Raw genomic sequence first — 22,523 nt, forward strand, 5'->3', positions numbered from 1 at the left:
TTGCCTCATAAACACACACATCTTACCTGCAGTTTGTAAAACAGGCCTTATAAAAACATTTGTCTTGACTCGAAACTGGCAAAAAGCAGAGGTCACTTTCTCATCCTGACAACTACTTCTCTAAACTTCATGTATAAAATCGGCAATCTGAGCTGATCCCATCCACTACTTGCCTCCTGTAATTGTTGTAAAGTAGTTTTATTTGTTACTGGCGGAGTCCACAGGTGTCTCCTCATCAACCAGGACTGAAACCTTAAGGGTTATAGCTTTAAATACAGCTTTATAATAGTTTTTATTGACATTGTGTTAACCTAAAGGCTCCATGACGTGTAGCTTTGTGTAACTCTGAGTCTTGTTGATCCACTGTGAGCTATCTTTAAGGCAAACTTTGACTTTTCTTGGGAAATACACTCATTGCCTCTTCTTGCTGGAGCGAGATGAGAAGATTGACACGGCTGTCATGTCTGTACAGTCAATACGGAGCTATCAGCAGCAGCCCAACAGTTACCCAGAAGCCCGCGGACACTTTAGGAAGTTTCTGCTGCTCCGCCGCCGAGAAGCGGCTCTTGTAAAAGCCCAAATTAGCAAACAGGCATGGAAGTGGTATCAGGCTGCGCGTCCAACTCTGGCAAGACAACAAGTAAGTGTTTTTCTAAAAAAACAAATGTAAAAAAAAAAACCCATCTCATTTCAGTTGGAACACTCCAGAAACCCGAATGTGTGCACAAGCACCGCGAACACAGTTTGGGTTTCTGAAGTGTTCCAACTGAAATAAGATGACTCAGTCAGCTTTTGGGTTGCCGAGATCAGAAAACATGTGATTCAACAAGCCAATCAGGTTTGATCCTACTTCCTATGTCACATGCCGTCTCGTTAAAATATTGCTAACCCTAACATCTAAATATCCCCACCTATGCATTAAGAACAACATTTACCAAGGCGTGTCATATTTGTTTGGCGAGCCGATTAGAGCAAACTGGACTTTTCGGGGGGAGGAGCTTAAAGTGACGGACCCTTTCAGACAGAAAGGTGAACACAGGTTTATTCAGCCGGACAGTAGGAGGAAAATATTGTGTTTTTTAAAGTATGAAACCAAAAATAAGCGCGATGAGTGCTCCTTTTAAAAGGGGGCCCTGTGGATCTGTCCTGAAGGGCATAAACATTGCCCCACAGCACTTCTAGTGGTCAGACACTTGAAAGGTAAATAAAAAACTTTCACCTTAGTGTACAGACTTACTGTCCAAGCAGCCAGCTGCATTAAAAACATGCAAACACACATCCACACTCTCTCCCACAGGCGCAGTTGGACTCCAGTTTAGTGCAAGGTATCTCGTTTCATCCGGCCTCTGTGCTGGGACTGTTTGAAGCAGAGGGAGCTCGTGTGTTTGATGGAGACTCGCCTTCTTCCTCATCTCCCCTCAGCTTCCAGAGAAACTTCTCCTCTTTGATGTGTCTCCCTCCTCCACGTTCTGCCTCCTGTCATCCATCTCTTCCTTTACTTTTTTATTTTTTATTTTTTACACTTTCTTTCCATTCCGACTCCCAATGAAGGTATTCTGTCCAGATGGAGGTGGAGTGAAATGCATGGAAGTGTCAGCGCGGGGCCCCAGTGGAGGCATTAAAAGCTTAGTTTAGCAGTGGCAACACCTTCCTGTTTCAATAACCGGGTTTCATGAAGGCTAGTGTTTCATTAGTAATCCGTCAGAATAGAAACGCATCATGAAAGCATTAAATAACCCATTCATATATAGATAATTACTCCACTATATCTTTATTTATCTATGTCATATATGTTTTTTGCTACATTAGTACTCACACAGCTCTATTAAAGATTGCAAAAATGGTGTTAGTTCAACATATAACCCACAGGCAACTTTTATCTGTCCGTCCCTGCAGTTATTTGTCTAGCTGTCTTACGGGTCCGGGCGTTGTTCCAGTTATTGATTATGTTTCACAGGTGCCAGTGCAACTGCTCATGTTCAGTCAAGACGGGTTCAAGAATTGGCAAAGAACAAGTGTTTACTAAGCGCAACACTAATTATCGATCTCCATAACAATTAGCGCGCGGCTTCGTCGCCCCAGGTTGATTCACCGTGAAACCTTTCCCACATCCGTCTGCTGTTTCCCCAAAGCACATGGGGAGCGAACACGCATACATACTCTGAGCACACGGAGGCCGAGTCTTTTGTCCGATGAGAACGAGACACCTCGAACGGAGAAACTTCAAAAAGTACACGGCAAAAAATCATCACGCCGGCCACGAAAATGCCACCTCACGGGTAGGATCGTTAAAATAGTAGCCGGCTCACTTGTCCCCACCGGCTGCAGGCCGGTGTGCAGCGGCTCAGCCTGATCTCTGACCCGCCTGGAGAGGCGGACAGAGGAAGGATAATTGCTCTGAGGGGACCATTAGAGTGTTGTATCATCCTCCGGTGGAAAGCCGTAATGTTACATGGGGACGTCAAGTGATTGGTCACTTTTCTCTCAAGACCACAGCAATTTTCTTCCGGCCAGAACAAACAGAGATTTTCTTTTCTTCCCCCGTGCCGCCCCGATTTCTCCACCCCGTCCTCCCGCATTTCGCGTCGGCTCTTTATCGGGGTCATTTTAATCCTGTCCAGATTGACATGCAGCGTTTCAAGCGATCCTCGACCTGCACGCCCTGCATCTTGTAATACAAGGGCCATAAAAACCAGTGGCGTGGCGGATGGATTAGATTACATCATTGACAATGCCTGTTGGGAAATTAAATTGCTACAACGGCAAAAAGTGATAGGATTCAGCACGGGGGGAAGAGGACAAACGGGATATAAGCAAAGAAATGGGATGGAATAAAAGGAGTTTCTGCATTTAAGCACCATTTTGGAAAATCTAAACGCGCATCTTGCATCGAGTTTTGAGCTGCATCCGATTTCCCTTCTTTTACCTGCTACTAACGCTGTCCAGAGAGAGTTTGTGAATCTATCTCCTTCTCCACCCCCGTGCTCACTCCGAGCGAATCCGCTCTCCATCTGAGGCTCTTTGGTTACATAAATCCTCCGATCCTTCATGCTCCGTTTTATCCCTTCTTTTTTTTTTGTCTCAGGTATCTCGGCAGGGACGATGTGGCCCAGGCCTCCCTGAGCAAGGCCCAGCAGGAGGGAGGCAGCGTCCGTCTGGTCACCAAGGAGAACTTCTTCACAAAGAGGAGGTCCGCCACTCCGCTGACGCCACCTGCTTCAGAGAGGTGGGTGAAAGAGGCCGCGTGGGCGGGTGTTCGCGGCGAGGAGAGGGGCCATGGCGTCCTCCCAGCTTGAAACGGTCCTAAATAGCATCCTCTCTCTCGGCGCAAAGCTCCACAGCTGCTTCACACGGCTGTTTTTATTCTGTCTGCAGCATTAAGATTTAACTGATCACATCCAGCCTTGTTTGTGGTTTCTCTAACGAGGAGGTTTCACGGTCGCTACATGAAGATGGTTTGTGCCGGCTCGCGGCTCGCTCTTTGGCGGTTCGGTGTTTTTTTTTTCCATTTTCCTTTCCATATAGTCTCCATGGAGATCCGTGTGTGCCTTGTGGGAGAGGCACAAAAGCCCGCTGAGCGTGTTAGTACAGTAAATAAAGACCCTAATACGATCTACTGTGTGAGATGCAACCTGCTCGGCCCCGGGATGAAATATCACTATGGAAACCTCCAGCGAACACACACACGGTCTCTCTCATGTGGACACAGCAGCTGTTGTTCCACACAAACGTCTGTGATAAGCCACAAAGGGTCTTAAAGGGAGTATCTCTAAAAATTCAAAGGTTAAAGCCAACATTTCTGTCTAGCTGACATGCTAAAGACATTCCAAAAGAGACTAAAGCTTTAACTTTGGCAAAAAAAGCGAAATCTTGAGCGAACGCTAACATTGAATAGCTTACATGCTAACGACAAGAACGAATACCTTGATAATATAACAAGAAACAAAAGCTAGCGTGTTGTTTAGCGAGAGACTGAAATGTTCTCTTAAAAAGCCCAAATGTTTCGCGAAAATGACCACTACCAGCTATCTACTAGCTAACCCGCTAACACCTAGCATGGTAACGACGTGGAAAGATGATATAGCAAGACTGTGCTGAGCAATAAACTAGCATGTTGTTTGCAAATACTATAGTTTTCTTTAACAATAAATTAAAAAGCTGAAATGTTTAGCAAACGCTGCCATCGCTGTCCAGCTAACGTGCTAATAGATAGCGTGGTAATGAGTTAAAAAGAGCATGTATGATTTCATTTTTCTCTTTTTCACTGAAAAACGGTTTTATTTCTGTGTCCCATTTTATTTTTAGTGGTCCATTCGGTTTCTTCATATTCACTGCTGAAGTTATTTTGATCGTCTTCTCTGCTCATCTGTTCCCTCCACTTTACCTTCGCCTCCAGGCCAGGGTGACTTTCTGTCATTGAGCGAGCGCTGCGCTCAGCATCAGACGCCGTTCCTCTGCCGTGCCTCTTTGGTTTCTTTGTTCGGCGGCGTCGGGGATCGGCTCGGCGGTAAACACCGGCAGGCTGTGCGCCGTTTGCTGAAGGCATGTTGCGTGATTTTTCTGGGCTTTTTGAAGCACGAGTTACCTCACACTGCGACGCGGAGCTGCCAACACGCTCGCTTGCTTTGTGCATATATGAATTTAAATGACTTTGAAGATAAATCTGAAGAGCACATACTAATTAGTTTTTATTACATTTATTTTGCTATGTGTTTAAACTTTTTTTTTCTGGCTAATCCATTCAACTTTTACAAAAGAAATCTGTTTTACTGGGTTACTTTTTTCTTTTTTCAAAGTACCATATTGTCACCAATCTCAGTTTGGGCACACCAGTAAAAAAAAAATTAAAAAAAGAAGTCTATTTCCGTCTCTCTTTCATCCACTAGATGTTGCTGGCACAGTAGTTGTCTCTTGGTACTTACAGTTTTTGGTATCTTCTCAACTTTGAAGCAGCGAGGTTCCTTTTTTTAGTTTTTTTTTCTTCTATTTTTTTCTTCTTCTCCATTTCAATCTTACTCTGTAGTGCTCTGTGTCTTTGTTCATCTCTCTCTTTCTCTCTTTCTCTCTTTCTCTGGATTTCTGACTTGTAAACTACGGGGAAAGAGAATTTAGTCCATCTGTCCCCACCAACGTGGCTCTAGCACCCTGCTGGGACAACATGGCAAATGCCCAAACTCGCTGTCCTCTGCCAAAAGGACGGGCATACACACACACATACACACACTTGAAATGTTCTACAGATGCACACACACACACAGGATGTAGACATTTTCCACACACACACACACACACACACAGCAACACATTTTTGAAATTGGAAGAATATACTGTATTGAATTGCATTTCGCTGTGTCGCTGGTGTTGAAAGAACTGAGCTGACATTGAACACACCGTTGGCTTACTGACTTGATGCCTGTCACGCGGGTCAAGGTAGCATCTTTTGAAGTTTACTTGGCACAAAGGGCTGAAAATCTGCTGCAGCCCTGCATCCAAATGATAGACGGCACAAATAGAAGGAATCCAGTCATTTAGTGTCTGACATTGAAAGAAGTTCCACATTTTGTTTGATATGGAAATGTTTACCCACACTCAGGACTTTCATCACGTTCACTGTAGTGTTTGTTATCTATGCGTTGCATTTCTCACAGTATTATCGACCAAATTTTTGTTAGAAACATGCTTTTGTGTCCAAATATTTCTGTTGCACAAGCACATCTTTATCTTTTACTCGTTGATTTCTCATCATATTTTTTAAGGAAATGTTATCTGCTGTAGCGCAAACCTCCTCAGTGTCCCCGCGTTAGCATAACTACTCCTGATTCTCTGAGTTTGTCTCCATCAAACAGCCGACAACCGACTAAGTGTGACACATGTTCTTTCTCCATCTTTGTTTCTGCAGCCGGGGCGCGGACTCCTCTAAGAAGACGACGGCGGAGGAGGTGGAAGAACAGGCGCAGCATCCACCACCAGAGTCTGGCTACCTGCAGGCGGTGGACAGCGCGGGCGTCCCCTTGTGTCTGTCCTGCCAGCGGGCCTGCTCCGCCGCCGGTGGCGCCTGGGACACTCGTTTCTGTAGCCACAAGTATGAGCAAATCTGACTGCGCACGGTATTTAATTAGCTTTCAAATAGCTTGTGTCTGATTGCTTGAACTTTCAGAGTACCCGTTTCCCTCCACGCTAAAGCCACCTGGCACCCTTTTAAAAAAATGCAGTTATACTCTTTAGGTTTTTGTGCAAATCGGGCTCTGAAATTGATCCTTTGCTGAACAGTTTCCTGTTTCCTTTCTGTCAAAATCAGTTCACTGCATTTTAAATCAAATATGACTGATATTTTCAATGGAAAGTGGAAATACATTCAGCCTCTGTAGTGTCTTGCCGTCCCTGAGCGAGACGCTGCGGCCGTCCGTGAGGCCGCCGCCGAATTTCTTACAACTAAAAACACGCCTCCCCTTTAGACTTATCACTCATTTAAGGTAGGAATCCAATTACCGTAAGTGGCTTTCAAGAGCCGGATTCTGGTCGTCGAGTCAAGGTGAGATCCTTCGCTCCTCAATACCCGACTTTGATTAAACTTCCATGCGATGATGTGCCGAATCACACCACAGTAGTAAAAACCACAATAGCGGCTTTCTTCTGGTTTATGAAAGAGAAGAAAAAAAGAATCTCAGCTGTTAAGGGTTGGAAATGTCAAGATTCTAGTCGCGGTTATATTTATATATTTCCCCACCCGTAGGTGCCAGGATGAGTTCCAGTTGCGCTCCAGCCAGACTTACATGCGCTCGCGGGTGCTGGAGGTGGAGCAAGGTGTCTGTCAGGAATGCGGCCTCCACGCCCACGACCTGTACCTGAAGGTCCGCGACGCCCCGCCCTCCCAGCGCAAGGACATGCTGGAGAACACCTGGCTCGCGCAGCTGTCACTCAAACAGGTCGGAGGTTTTTGTGTGTGCGTGTCTTATTTTAGTCTCGCTTGATGAGAGCTACATAACGTACATCAGCCACTACTGGTCCGTGTGTGCGCCCTTGTTGTCTCATCCACCTACACACACACACACACACACACACACACACACACACAGGTTGATCTGCACTCCGAAGGGCCAGCTCCCAGTAAATGGATTGCTGGGACCATTGATTTTATTTTATTTTTTCCCAGTGCCTGGCCTCGACCAGTAAGCCTGTTTGATTTGGTCGGCTGTTATCCTGCAAAGCCAGCCCACCTCCTTTACACACACACACACACGCGCACACACACACACACACACGCCTCCTTTCTTGTGCCGCCGGCAGCTGCATGAGTGCCGATCGATGCACCGAGCTTTAGAGGAAACAAACTCGGCCACATGATAAGACGCAGCGGTGGAGGAGCCTCCAGATTATCGGCTCATTCTTTTGGTTCATGGGGGTTCTGGTGTGTGTGTGTGTGTGTGTGTGTGGGTACGTGTGTGTGTGTGTGTGGGTACGTGTGTGTGAGTCTTTATGTGTACCATGCATGGGGTCTGTCTCGGTGTGTGCGTGAGTGTGTGCACATCAGAATTCTGCCATGTGTATTTTGGTGTGTGTGTGTGTGTGTAAGATGCCTTTAGGTGCCTGTCAGCAGTATTTAGTTGTGTGTGTGTGTGTGTTTGTGTGTGTGTGTAGTAGTGTGGTCTGGTGTTGCAAGGCACATGGGTTTTGGCACAAAACTGTGTGTGTGTGAGACGTGAACTGTGCCCCCGTGAGCGGGCCTGTTCTTTAAATCTGTTGGGATCAATTCCAGCTCGCTGCCTTAATGTCGGCGGAGTAGCACTCAAAGCGGGAAAATGGATTTTTTTCCCTGAACTCTTCCCATCAGGCTTCTCTCTCTTTCTAATTCTAAAAACTCATCTTTCGCTTCTCCGCTTTCTTACTCTCGTACTCGTTTCTCTATTAGTGTTCTCAAATACGTTTCCTGTCGTTCTCTCTTTTAGCCTACTTCTTTTCAGAATAAAATAAAACAAGTCGGCATCATTTCCTCACGGCTCCACAGTTCAGCATCCTGGTCATGTGAGGTCCAACCAGTAGCTCGTTAGCTCGGTGTATACGTGTTGCCACTGCCTGTGTATGATTAGTAAAGATTTAATGAGTGGATCGGATATCGTAGCTTTTTTTTTTAGATTTCATACGTCCTCAGTAATCTATTTCTGTCAACATGACATTTGTGCTGAAACACTTTGCTCATTAATAGCAACGGAAAGTCACATATCAAGCGATCAAAAACACACAACAAGAGTTGCTTCCTCCGCTCGTCTCAAATACGACAATTTGCTACTTTTCGGTTTCATATTTTTAAGAATTTAAAGTTCATTCCCCGGCAATTTTTATCCAGACTACTTTGTCCACAGTTTCCTCACATTATATATTTTAATTCATACAGATATTGTGAAATTAATTGATTTACTAAACTGACCTCATGACCATGCTAGCAGCTCCGTTTGGCTGTATTAGCTAAATTCAAACGTCAACATGCTCACATGACAAGTTATCATTAGAAGTACAGTAAATTATGAAAATACTATATATATATATCTTTGCTACAATCTGTTACTAGCAGGCGTGAGCCGGCAATGCTAACTGTGCTAATCATCTTTGTTCGGTGTGTTAGCATGCTAACCTTCGCCCAATATTGCTAATGCCTCTTGTTTCTTGTGTTCATAGTTTTCACAGTATTCACAGTAAGTAATACTGAGTACAAGTTACTACAAAACCAGTACTAGCTGAAAGCAGTCGTAACATTTTATTCTCTGTGCTTTATTTCACCTCATTCCTGCGTCTTTTTTATCACACTTACATGCACATGGACTCGCTCCAGCTGCCCATCATGGAGGCCGATAACATTGTGCTGATCTACACGGCCGTTACGACGGATAATAGCAGGTCGAAGTTCACGGTCAACGATGTGGAGCAATAATTGCTTCCATCATATTGTCTTACCCTTGAAATCAGACGGGCTTCCATTAACCTTTAAAACCTTCCTCTTATTATTTCCTGTCGTAGATTTCCGCCACTTGTGTGTCGTGGTCTCTCCCAGACGTATTTGTTTCTTTCCTCTTTTATTGTGCAGCGCGTTGCTCTGCAGAGCCCCCGCTGTGCCGAGATTTGTTTAGCGCGAACGCCTCCGCACACACGTGCGTGTGTGTGTGTTGATGGGTGTGCGTGTGGCAAAATAACAATTTAGGTCACTTTAGCACTCGGAGAAAGACTGAGCTTCGCTAAAGACATCACATCGCTTTACAAAAAAGACTCCGACGTAGATGGATGGTGTGGGAGAGCGGCGCAATCGCAGCATGATTTCTGTGATTTATTTTTTTTGGCAATTTAGAGCGGCGCTATAAAACATCCCGTCGCTCACCGCTTTCCTCCCACAGCTGAACGAGATGATCCGCGCTCCGGTCGAAGGCGACTTCTGGCAGGTCGACCACATCCGGCCGGTCTACAGCGGAGGAGGACAGTGCTCTCTGGACAACCTGCAGACGCTCTGCACCGTGTGCCACAAAGCCGTACGTGTGCACACACACACACACACACACACACACACTGCATCGCTGCACCCATAACAACCGGCTTTCAGAGCCAAAGGGGCTTAAGGGGCCAAAGCAATTTGTATCTAACATTTAAGATGGCACAGTGGACGGACCTCTGCTTTATCCCCGGCCTCATCCCTCATGTTGAGGATCATACGTGGTGGCGGTAATGTGATACATGGTCAAACACATTGATCAAACGTCACACCATCCCTCACCAAGCTATATATATTGCCCGTAATATCATCACATGATGTGCCGGTGTGACACGTTGATGTATAGCGTTTGTTGCCTCGGGAACATCTCCCCTTCTTCAGCTCCTGCCGTCAATATTTCATAATCGCAGACACACACACACACACAAAAACAGCACTGATTCGAGAGCAGAGGGTTTTTAAATAAATAAATAAAACAGAGCTTTTCATTGTCGCCTGAAATGTGCTTTGCTTTCACGCCAGATTTATGTTTTTTGTCAGAGTGGGTGTCAGTTTGGAACACGTCGGACGCGTATGAACCCATGCGGAGAGCTGCTCGTTCCGATAAGGGGATCCTCTCGCCGTTTATGCCGCCACTCGAGACGCTTTAATCTAGAGACGCTCGATGTATCGATCTCACTTCTTTTTTTTCTGTCAACTTATTACGTCATGTTCCTTTCTCTCTCTCTCTCTCTCTCTCTTTCTCCACAGAGGACGGCTCAGCAAGCCAAGGAGCGCAGCCAGATGAGGAAGAGTGCGGCAGCCTCCAAGGTTGCGTCAGATATCAGCAGGTTCTTCGTCAGGAAATGAAAACGAGAGGTTTAGTGAAGGATTGTCGGAGGTGTGAAATGTCTCCAAATCTCATCGTTGAGTCCTCGCCGCCGCGCTTCCTGGCGGCGTGGCTGGAGATGAGCCCCCAATCACGTTTAGGTCTTAGAAAGGCCGCTCTCTCTCTCCAGCAGATTAGGATAAAGAGGCCAGACTTCCTTCGCATCTCTACTTTACCTCTGCATCCGTTTGCAACGGGATCAGCACTCGGCACCTGTGGAGATTTACCCTAAAAAATAAAAAAAAAAACAACTACAGAAAAAACAAGAGACGAATGCATTAAGTGCTAATTCAGCGAGCTCGTCCCCGAACCGTCACGGGCAGCGGTAGTTTTGATTTATGACGGCCCCCTTTTTATGTGCTGGAGGCTGAAATGGAGCAGGTTGTTTAGAGAGAGGGAGATGCGGCTATTTTCAGATTTTTGCAAACTTAGTTGGAAAGTAGCAGGTGAGAGATGAACTGAACTTGTGGGGGGGTTGTGATTAAAACTTTACGGCAGAAAGTGTCCTCATTGGCGCCAATGAGGAAGATGTAAATCTTCGTCAATTTTTTTTTTTTTAGGAAGATGGATGATGATCGCGGTGAAATAAAAAAAAAAAATCCTGCTCTCATCCCGCCTCGTGTTGTCTCCTTCAAACCGCACGCCGCCTCAGACTGTAAATACCCCGCGAACGACCGGATCGTTTCATCGCCCCGAGTCAAGAACATCATTGTCCATGTCCACGCATCTTCCTCCTCTTCAGCTGTGCTTGATGATCTGAGGAGAGCTAAAGTCAGTCAGGAGGGCTATGTTTAGAGAGACGGAGAGCAGAGTTACTATGGAAACAGGGCTGCAGGTTCAGCAATGTCGGGAATATTGAATTCTCGTCTTGTGAGAGTTATACAATGAGCCAGACAGACATCAGAAACTCCAATCAATACCAGCAGGCTCCTGTAAAAACGAGGCCGTCACATTCCTCCGCGGCAGAATTTTCGATGTCCCCTCCCCCCCTCCCTTTCCCCTCGAGCAGATGTCGTCAACGTCACGATTCGTCCGTCCGTCAGCCGACTCCGAGCTCAGCAAATTTGTTGTAAAAGTTCGAAGAAGGAAGGGAAAAAAAAAAAAATCCTGGCAGCCCCCAACTTCCCTCAGCCTATCAGAGCGCTCGGTCGAGGCAACGGCTTCAAACTTTCTCGGGAGCCCATGTGGGCGCTCGCGTGGGCGTGTGTGTATTTCCCCTACGGCTGCTCCAGGTCTCCACTTAATAAGGCCGTTGTTCCTCTCCTGTCCAAACCGACAAGCTTTGTGAGTAATGAACATCTCCCAGGCAGCCTTCCAACAACAGCCGGCTCCAGTGTCAGTCCCTGTCAGCAGCCAATGACTCTGATCTGCTGTTTTATTACACCCAAATGTGTGTGTGTGTGTGTGTGTGTGAGAGAGAGAGAGAGAGAGAGAAAGTGAGCAAGGAGAGAAAGTAGTGGCGAAGAGTGGTTTTTTTCTTTCCTTGTGCGTTACACAAATCAAACTGTGGCAGAAAGAGGAGTGTGTATTGGAAGAGTTTTGTGTGTGTGTGTGTGTGTAGGAGCCGTAATGAGGCAGCGCCCAGATGAAGACGTCTCGTGTTCCTCCCAGAGGGGCTGCTGGGTAAAGAGCGGCGCCGCGGCCGCGTGACACTGTTTGCGTTTGGACAACCCGTCGGCCCGGAGGAACGGCATTACCTCCGCAGGTGATGACAGTAATAAAGATGGACTCAAACACCGAGCGGACGGCCGCCGAGGTTTGCATGTTTGCTCACTCGCACACACACACACACTCCCTCTCTCCTTTCTTTCTTTTAAAAGGCGGCACCAGAGCTAAACCCGACTCGCTTTTCTTTTTTTTTTTCTCCCCCCCCTCCTTCATCAAGTGCAATCAACGTCTTCGCCTCGGTGCCGCCGCAGACGTTTCAGCAGGTTACATAGCAACGCGGCATGCTCTTGAGCGTCACACGGCCCAAATTAGCTGGGCAAATATCTGGCGGAAGTAATGACACATAGTTCGAAAAAGTCACAATGGGAGGAGAAGAGGTTTGGGGGACAAACAAAGAAAAGAAAAGAAACGTCCACATTTGTAGAAAATCCAAGCAAATGGAATGCAAAACAGTACCAGGGAACCAAAAACCAAAAGCAACAATGAATAGAGTCCACCAAGTATTGTGTGTGTGTATCTAAAGCAAGTTTTACTGCGTTTTTATCGATTGGCTCTCCGCTGTGAACACACAGAGCAGCTAGCTACAGAGACGTCGCCTTCGGCCACCGCACTAGAGTCCACGCGGAGGGAGAAATCAATACGTTAGTCTGGAAATTAAACTTTTTATTTTAAACTATAAACTGTTCTTGACGACGGAGATCCGGCTGTAACCTTTGACCCCGAATATTGCGCCGCTAGCTACTGCGATGGTCAAAAAGGATTTCAAATCACGATGACCAATCACAAGCGAGCAAGTCCCATTAGTGTGTCCACCCAGGATGAGTCGGGACGAGCAGAGAGGATTTCTATGAGTAAATGCAAGTTATCTTAGTTTTTTTACACATACGTAGGAACTGAAGAATGAGCAGCTGAGACACACATTTATTCTGAGTTAATCCCACACACACCGCCCTGCTGCTGTGAACCGACACCAGAGCACCAAATGTTTGACGAATCCGCAGCTTAAAATAGTCCCCAATAAACACACACTCCTCCTGTTTGAGTAGTGTTTGCTAAAAACTACAGCTCCCAGCTGTTTGAGGAAGTTGCTGAGCCTTTAAAATATATATATATATATATGTGTGTGTGTGTGTGTGTGTGTGTGTGTATATGTGTGTGTGAGAGAGTCAGTTTAGGGAAGGACAGATCGTCTTTTCACAAACATGAAAAAAAGAAAGGAGTCGTTCACAGAGGAATACATTTCTGCTAAAAGAAAGAAAAACGAATGCTAACATCAAGGTTGAAGCAGCGTTTCTCAATGTGGGTCAGAGGACCTCCGGGGGTCCTGTGCCGGCTCCTGGAGGGCGACGGCAAATTGAGAAATAGATTAATATCGCTCCAACTCAGTTCCATAGGACCTTCTCTCATAGCTGACATTACGTTAAATCCAATAAGGATCGTTGTAATTGTAGGTTTCATTTTCATTACCCCCCTCCCTCATAGGGTGTGTGTTTAGGAGTCTTTGACACTGAAATGTCTGAGAAGCTGTTCCAAACTCGACAGCAAACCATACAAATCATTCATAATTCAATCATGATTTGCATTCAGACAGCAAGGCGTTGGATTTGGCGCCATTCCATTGGTTATTCCATTTCAGCCTCGCCTGCCCCCATAATCTACTTTGGCCTTTTTCAGCCGAAGGAAGCGCTTCCACAAACCCAATCTCGTGTGACAGGTGTGATGGAGAACGGCCAATAAAAAGGCGCCGTGCGGCGCTGCGTGCAGCCGGCGGCTCTCCAATCCGTGGCCGAGTCCCGCTGCGGTTTGATTCCTGGCTGCCATATTCTCCGCTGTGATCCGTGTGTGTGTGTGTGTGTGTGTGTGTGTGTGACCCTCCCTGCCCTTCAGCGAGGGAAAGGAAATGGACACGGGGAGGTCGCACCCCGCTGCTCCCCTTCAGGAGTGAAAAACAGGACCGGCAGCGCCTCCGTCTTGCCGAAGCTACCTCTGGTAGTCGTTCTGCTGGAATGTGAACCTCATTATAGAAAAGGAAGCGGACCTCCAGTCAGACCTCTGCGGTGAGAGCTTGTACTCCATCCAGGTGCACCCGTATCGTCTAATTGAACTCTGGAGTCGGCGTTTAGGAAGCGATTCTTGGCTTTAAACAGCGGCAGCCGACGAGAGGCTTTTTGTCTTTATTGTCATCCTGTCTCCCGGGACGGCGTCGAGATGATTAATCATTTCCTGCCGCAGGAAAAAAAAAAAAAAGCGGCTCGCAAGGAGGCTGGTGGAGCGCGACGCCCTGAGTGGAGGAGGGGGAGACGGTATTATGGCCCAGGTAATTGGTGGAGGGCCATCACTCATCAGTGATCTAATTAATCTCATTAAAACATTTTTTTTTTTAAACACCCTCTCCGTTGAGATGTTCCCAAAATGGGCTTATCCATCCTGATGAGTGTCACGCACGCACGCAAATGATAATGATAAAGAGAAACTGCGGCTGAAGCGGGTTCACATGAAATCCGTACGCCGCCTCCTCGTAAACAGCGGCCGGCCATTTCCTAATGTCATTCGGCGTGGTCGGGGACGTGCAGCGGTGAGCGGACGCTTTCTCATTGCGCAGCTGGAGGTGGCTTTTGTCAAGTCGAAATTCTATTTATTCAAGATGGCTCCCCCGCGGTCGCCTCCCAACACGCATGGCATGCTGCGGATTAAGACCAAAAACGCAATCAATTCACCCAGCAGGAGACCAGGGGAAATAACAGATAAGGTTCTTAGCATAATTCATACGGTCCCCAATCTGGCCAGGATTAATGCACGTCGCCGCCGCGGCTCGCTCTCATTTGTATGTCGGGGCTCGCGTGGCGCTAAATTGGCGCGTCATGTGGCCCATTACAATCGGGCTTTGTTTGGAGAGGCCCCCGCGAGGCCCGGCTCCGACCACGGCGTCTGCACCTGATGCGATTTAGCACTGATGTAATCTCATCTATATTTTATTATCATTAAAGATCCCCGCTCTGCCGGCAGGCTGCGTCAGCATATCCAGACCATGTAAACCAAGAAAAAAAGACAAGTACTCCAATGACTCAAAGGCCCAACCCCCCCCCTCCTCTGAATGCTTAAACGATGTTTCCAGCATGAACTAAACATACATTGAAATGTCACATCGTCACGCAGGAGTCCTGGCGGCACTTTACATTGGAAGAAGAAAGCAACAGTGGGCGACGGTGTCGCCGCTTTCTCCCTTTCATGTGCCCCGTGTTCATGTGATGGAGATGAAAAAAGGAAACGAGCTCCCCCTCCTTTTCATGAGCCTTAAAAGACATCTTTTCATCTCCCATTTTATTTGGCGGCCATTGATCAGCCCTCTCTCGCAGATTGCTTCCAGACATCTATTCAGCCGCTCAGAGTGCCTTTATTTCATAGGTCTTAATGGCAAGGTCTGGGCTTTTTGTGTTATGTGTGTGTGTGTGTGTGTGCGCATAGATTAAAACATTGAATCGCAGATTCACAGGAAGTAACCCTTTGACTTCTTTTTTGTGTGAAGAGAGAAACCAACAGCTTGGAAAGTTTGCACTCTGATGCAAATCTTGGCAGATTTTTTAAATTTCGATGGAGCAAAATAGGACATCTCTTTGCCTCGTCTCTGGGATTTCTTATTTATTTCTTTTTTGAGCCAGAAAAAGGTCATGTCAGTCTTGTGACGAGAGTGACAGGTCCGGGGCATCATTACTGAGGCTTGGAAGGTCTGCGTCAGCACCTTTGGTCACCTCTGGAGAATAGAGCCCTACTGCGCCGCCGCCGCCGGCCTAATGAGCACCGACAGCCCTGCGTCTAATGAGAAGAGGGCGATTGCGACTGTCTTCCATCAGCCCTCTGCGCCGCCGCTACAGCATCCCATAATGCCTCAAACACGCGGCGTGAGCAAGTGAGCGGGCGGCGGACGGCCTGTCACGCGTCAGTGCCGGGCCCGCGAGAGGAACCCGAGCTGGAAGGCGCCGGCTAGCGACGAGCTTCCCTTAGGCCGACTTCACATTCATCCACACGGTCCATACGATCATGTGACAGCATGTCCGCCAGAAATAACTTCCTCCCTGCGTTTGCTATGTGGTCCCTTGTTTCCAGCTGGCAAAACATGTTTGGACTGCATCTACTAAAGCGTTCTGTTTTTAGTTTTCCCCTCAAACATTTAGTGAAGTCCTGGCACGACGAGAACTCTTGAAAAATAACTTTTCCTGCTCAGCCTCTTTGCGTTAATTAAAGTGTGCGTTGCAAATCCTCATTCGTTCCTCTAAAGGAGCGACATGTTTGGGGCTTTCATTGTACGTTTGAGCGGCAATGAGCTCCAGCTCGACAGGTTCCTCTTGGGCCCTTCGGTAGGGAGCGGGGGACAGATCGGCTTTGGACTCGGCAACAATTGATTCGCCTTTGGTGGCGATCCAGATCTGGGATTTCTGCCACGAGATGATTATCACCTTGTAGCCGTTGTTACAAAACCAGCAAAAGAAAGAAGAGAAAAGAGTCGGTTCCAAAAGTTTGGGATGAGTTTGCCAGGTTTAGCTGAAGTGTGAGGAGCGATGTGTTTTTGGGTGCAAGTTGCTCGGCGTTGGCGCTGGTTCTCATGTGCCTTTATGGATAATTAGCCCAATTAAATCAGGAAGGAAGGGGCAGCAAACATTAATATGTAAAGTTATGTTGGCAGATAAACTCCAGGCGGTTCGAAGCCGTGATGTAAGTTATCGCGAGCCGCTCCGTCATTAGCAGGAGCCCATAAGACACCGAAGAGCAGTTGATGTGGTGAGTCGTCCTGAGTCTCGGTTCATGGGGTCTGTCGTCAGTCTTTCATCATATGTGAAACTCATTGCACAACCAATTATACCTGTGTCACAAATGTCCCTTGGAATGTATTGATAAGTACAATTGGCTCTTTGAGTGGGTTGCATTTGGCCACTCAACCGTGGACATCTTCACACCCACCACTTATTTTGTTGTTGGTATGTTCAGTTATGCCAGTTTCTCAATTACTGTGCGAGTGGGCTGGTGCAAAAGAAAGAGAAAATGGAAAAAGATTTGGGGTTGAAAGTTGGTTTTAGCGGCATTCACCATCAGCCCACACAGAATCGTTCCGTGTGATGATATATATCTTGTTTAATTATGCGATAGCGAGCGGGTTTGCCAGGCGCGATGAAAGGGCCGAGGTGTTTACCTGGAGACGAGCTGGACGGCGGTAATCCTGGGAGTGTAAAGACGGAGTGCCAGCGTTTATATAATTCAGCTTTTTATTTATTTAATTTGTGCAGTAGTTTTGAACACGTGGGGTCCTGGATTCAGGTGTATTCGTGGTGTTAGAAGATGTTCAGTGTCTGAAAGCAGGTGGATGTTGTGATCCAGTCTGTCGTCTGATGAATCCGCCTCCTTATCTAAGCTCACCACGTCTCGTTGTGAAGTCTCACGATGCATCTGCATTGTCACAATGCAAAGTTACGCTCTCTGTTCACACAAAACAACTGACGACACGAGCAACACCTTCTCCAGCTGTCACTCACGTCACGTGATGCAATGACAATCAGACGGGGTCAAGCAAAAGGTCATCAATTTTTCCGAGTCCAAGTTAAAAAGGAAATGACGTTAACCCTTCACCTCAACCCTGCTTTCAGGTTTTGTAATTTGTTTGTTACACAGTGAACGCCTCTTTATTTTCCTCTTTCTCAAATATATGAAAACATATTAAAGCATTTATCACACACCCGTTATGTTTTTGTTTGTGAAAGAGAGAGATTTTCTGATTTATCTTGTTCACGAGAGCTGCTCATTGTTCTCTGTCGACGCCTAAAAAGCAGTCCGTCATCTGATCCATCAGACTGTAGTACATCCTTAATAGATTATCTAAATTCAGAGGACATTTTAATAATGTCTGTGGGGAACTTTGCTCGCTTCAGCTACAGAGAAAAACAGGCAAATTGGAAGTAATGAAGATGATAAACCAGTAAATCCAAACACATTCAGAGAAATGAGGCAAACAAATGATGCGGAAATATGGCATCTTCATATATATATAGGTTTATAATGCTTATGCGCATGCTGCATAAGCAGGCAAATGTGCTTCATAAGCCGTCCACGGTGTCAGATCTGCTGGAATGAGTGATCGAGTCTTTGTCAAATTAATGAGAAGCTGATTCAGAGAGGGAAAACGAAGATAATAGGACATGAACACACACAGGAGGAATTACCCAGCAGCAGGTGCGTCTCTGGGATGTTGCTCTCTCACACAGAGGATTAGCTTTGTTACACCCACAAATGCACACACACAAAAGCATGAATCGCTGCCTGGCACACACACACACACACACACCTCTGCTGTTGAGGACATGTCGATACAAGATTACAGATGTTGCGGCGGCAAAAACAATCTTTTGCCGTCATTATCTCATTGTCAGTAATGTAATGCCTGACATCGCATTAGCTGGGGAAAAAAAGAAAAGCAACACAAATGTAAACCCTTGTGACTGCTTTTTAAACCCGCTGTGCTTCTCTGGCACAGCAGCAATAAAAATATGTACCTTTTTTTTGTGCGATTAATAATTGTGTGATATATTGCACGAAACTGCAGTAGTTACGGAAGCCAGATACCATTATCATATCTCAAAACTGTAACCAGAGTCACTATTTTCATCTGTGCTGCTTCACCTTAAGATATCAATAAACCCTTGGCAGCACCCTCGCTGCTTCACCCCGCCGCTACGAGCACAGAGAAGAAACATTTCTATGCTCCGTCGACCCAAATCCAGCTTTGGAAAGCCTTCGACTCCTACCTTTCCAATTCAGCTTTCTATATAACCGACTCATCCTCCTCCTCACGCGCCCACTCTGCTGCATAATCCGTAGCGTTTTGTTTCGCCTCTACGCCGATGACACCCCGCTGCACCTCCCACGGAAACCTGATGATCCGAGCAGCCGCTTCGGTCCCTTTAAGTGCAGGACGTCCCGGACCTCCGTACGACCGTCGCACACAAACTAGCCAATTCATTTTGGGCAATTAGGGTCAGGAAGGTCAAGGAAGGGAGATTGTAGTTTGTCTTGAGGCGGAATAGATGTTTTCACATCTTAGTTTAGTCGCCAGCGCGCGAGGAGAAACATCAAAGCTGGACTGCTCTAGAATTTATTTCTTTTTACTGATTTTTTTTGTAATATCTGAAAGCTCTGACCTTCGTGGTGACAAGGCTTTAAATAACATCAAAGCACAAAGTCGACATCTTCATTTGTTAGGTATTTTTTGGTGACTTTGGTGCCTTCATAACTTTGTCAATGGCTTCAGTGATGAGTCATTGACGGAAGCTAGCTTTTTGACAAAGGTTACAGGCTTTAACAATATCAGCCTTCATCTTGAGTCTTGTTAGTATCAAATGTAAGCCCGCTCTGTTTTGGTTTCCACCGACTCCTAAAGCTATTTAGCTTAGCTTAGCTTAAAGTTTGGAAACAAGGGGATCCAGCTGGCAGTTCTTGTTTTACGTGGGTTTATTGTTATGTGGGTGGATCCTTTGTTAACTTGTTAATTTGTGAGTTTTTACTTTAGACGGAAGCCTGGGTAGCTGGTTTTGTTTCAAGTCTTTGTGCTAAGCTAAGCTAACTGTGTCCTGGCTCAAGTTTCATATTTAGCGCACATACACAAGAGTGGTGTCGATCTTCTCATCTAACTCTCGGCAAGAAAGTTGACTTTCTATTAACTTCAAAGTTACTTGTTGCTGAAAACGATTTGTCGCATTGATGCGTTTGGGCAATATTTGACAGAAGAAGAAAAAAAATAGAGTACTCAATTGCAACATGATAATGACGACTCTTATTATTATTGTTCTTATAAATCCTTTCGGTTGTTGAGGCTGATGACAGCCGCCACAGCGGAGTATAAACCATTAGGAGGAAAATAATTATTAGGGCAGGTATTTTCTTGGTGTTGTGATTGCAGGGTCATTATGCTCTCCCTAATGAAACAAACCAGCAGAGAGCCTCCATCTCGTCTGTAGCCTTTATCATCGCCCTTCAGAGAGTATAAAAAGGAAAACACTTCAGCAGCAGCTAATTAAAACCAGAGAGGTCTGGATGAGGAGGCCAAACAACCCACACAGGTGGCGAGCACATCACTGTGTGTGTGTGTGTGTGTGTGTGTGTGTATGTGTGCGTGAGCTACTGTAACACATCATGTTTATGCATGTCTGCACGAGTGTGGGTGTGTGTGAGGCAGCAATTCATGTTTATTTTTTCCTTTTTTATTTGTGTGTTTGTGTGGTACATCTGTGTGTGTGTGTGTGTGTGTGAGGCAGCAAAAGACAATCTTCAGGTGTGTGTGTGTGTGTGTGTTTGAGGCATCAGTTTCTGTGTGTGTGTCAGAGGTGTACGATTGCTAGAGGTGCTTTCCATTCATTTTAATGGCTTCAGCCGCCACCGCTGTCGCTTCTTTCTCGCTGCCTGCACCGCTGACAGGAAGGACCCAGCAGCTTTCATGTGACAGGACCCTGCTCAAATAGGCCATTGGTGCACCATAATTAGTTCAAATGTCGAAGCCGGTGAATTATTGATGATCGGGGACGAGTAGGGAGGAAGACATTTCACATCAACAGTCTTTTTTTAAAGAGGGGCGGGGGGGGCAACTGTCTCTTTTTAAGGGACAGCTGGTGCTGTGCGGTTCCCACCACAAACATGAATCTCTGGTGTTCGGGCCGCGAGAGGATGCATTTGCATCGGGGCGGAGAGAATAAACTGGGGCAGTAAAGGGAATAATTACAGAGGAAAACTGTGAAATAATGTCTTGTTTTTCACCGAGAACAGCTGGTTAAAGAGAGCGCCACGGCCCTTTCTTCCCCACCATGTGAAACCGGGATACCTTAGCAGCGGTTTGAAACAAAAAGTGAACCACACCACCCAAGACGGAGGCTAATTTATGCTGCTGCCAATCATTGGATATAATTGCGTTACCATGGCATAATGGCAGCTCGGGCCAGTCGTTTCCCCCCTCCGGCTCTATCTCAGGTACTTAGAGGGGTTTCCATCAGCTCCTGATTTTTCAAGAGGGACCTCTCAGCCGGGAATGACAATGGACTTTCAATGGCTTATAATTATGCCACTTTCCTGCACAATTTCCTGGGCTTCATTTGCATTAAGACTCATATGTGCACGAGCGGCACCGTATGCTGCACTACGAAGGCCCTTGGTTGGGTTTTTTTTTTCTGATCGAAATTGCTGGAGTACCGCGTGACATTTCCTGGAATGCGCGCGCCCGACAGTTATGAGTCTGTCAATTAGACGGATCAAACGCGCGCGCCCGGTGCAATTTCCTTGTGACTGAGGATCAGAGTGCGCGCCTTGGATTTGCGGCATGAAAAGCGGCGTCCTGTATTTTTTTTTTATTTTTCAAGGTTATTCAACACTGCGTCTTGTTTGCTCTCAAAAAAAAAAATAATCCTCCCAAAAGCAGAGGAAAAGATGCCGGCTGTTGGTGCTGCTGGTTAAAGCACAAATGTAATACTGCCATCTAGTGGCCGTGACGCGGATTAACAGCAAAGTGTGTATAAAGAGGGATTTATTGCTCCTCACCAGAACCTGCAATTCCCTGACAAATGGCACATTTTTATTCTTTATAAAATCTTTTTTCTATTTTTACACCCCCCCCCCCCCCAAAAAAAAAACGGATAAATATTTGACTTCTCATGTAAAAACCATCGTACTGGTACTGATGGTCTTTGTGTTGGGAGGCTGCACGTCTCCCATCTTTTTTTCTCAGATGTAATTAGAGCTTGGGCGGTGTTTTCCTATCAGATGGCTCTTAATTCTGGGATTTGTTGCTCACAAAAAAAAAGCTGCAGCAGCCTCTCTCGCTCATATCTCTTCCCTTCTGCGGATTTATCGAGCAGTAGGCGTCTCTTATTCAGCCCGAGAGGTTGCTGAAAATAAATCATCACCCTCCCACCAGCGCGCGGAGAGTGTCCAGATGGTTGAGTTTCACTGACGCGCTACCCGCTGAATTTCCCCATTGTCTTCCCGCGCTAAAATTAGAAGGTAATACTCGGTGAAAGCGCTGCGTCTGCTCCGAGGGTGCTGCTTAATTATCGGGAACTGGGTTTTTAATGTTCCGCCCACGCGCGCGCGAGCCGACGTGTGCGCGCCGCGAAGTCCAAAAAAAAAATAAAAAATGAACCTCGAGGGCCCCCGTGAGGGATTTGTTGGAAGGGGCCGAACAGCAGGTTTCAACTGAGCGAAGAACAAAAGAAAAAATAAATAAATAAAGGCTCTTGAGGTGCGACAAGAAAGACAAAAGCCTCAGATGTAAAAACAAAGTGTGCTCGTTTCCCATCATGCATCACTCCTTTCATTAACGTGACTTTGACAGGAAGTGACCATTGTGCATCCCGTTTGTTTATTTTTAAATGGGAATTTTCTTTAGCTGCGTTTGACAACATGACAACATTTATCTTCTCATGCAGAGAGTCTTCTATTCAATGAGGGATAAATCCGATGTTATGCCGCCGGGATTAAACCATC

General features: G+C 46.3%; 1 protein-coding gene across 3 annotated transcripts in view; it reads left to right on the forward strand.

Annotated features, from left to right (window-relative positions):
* The window catches only part of zranb3 (zinc finger, RAN-binding domain containing 3), a 59,476-nt gene extending 48,138 nt beyond the window's left edge, over positions 1 to 11,338 (forward strand). For 2 of the 3 annotated variants that reach the window (XM_068590972.1, XM_068590973.1), the window contains 5 exons: positions 3,086 to 3,226; positions 5,900 to 6,082; positions 6,734 to 6,926; positions 9,384 to 9,515; positions 10,226 to 11,337. In XM_068590972.1, coding sequence (XP_068447073.1) covers positions 3,086 to 3,226; positions 5,900 to 6,082; positions 6,734 to 6,926; positions 9,384 to 9,515; positions 10,226 to 10,324 — 748 coding nt within the window. In that variant the 3' untranslated portion in view covers positions 10,325 to 11,337. Of the gene's footprint in view, positions 1 to 3,085; positions 3,227 to 5,899; positions 6,083 to 6,733; positions 6,927 to 9,383; positions 9,516 to 10,225 lie in introns of all 3 variants that reach the window. The other variant, XM_068590971.1, reaches the window with a different exon arrangement.
* The last annotated feature ends 11,185 nt before the right edge of the window (positions 11,339 to 22,523 follow it).

The sequence above is a fragment of the Clinocottus analis genome, unplaced genomic scaffold (assembly GCF_023055335.1).
Source record: "Clinocottus analis isolate CAN_PGR_092001 unplaced genomic scaffold, fCliAna1.0.p SCAF_24, whole genome shotgun sequence".
Lineage (NCBI taxonomy): Eukaryota > Metazoa > Chordata > Actinopteri > Perciformes > Cottidae > Clinocottus > Clinocottus analis.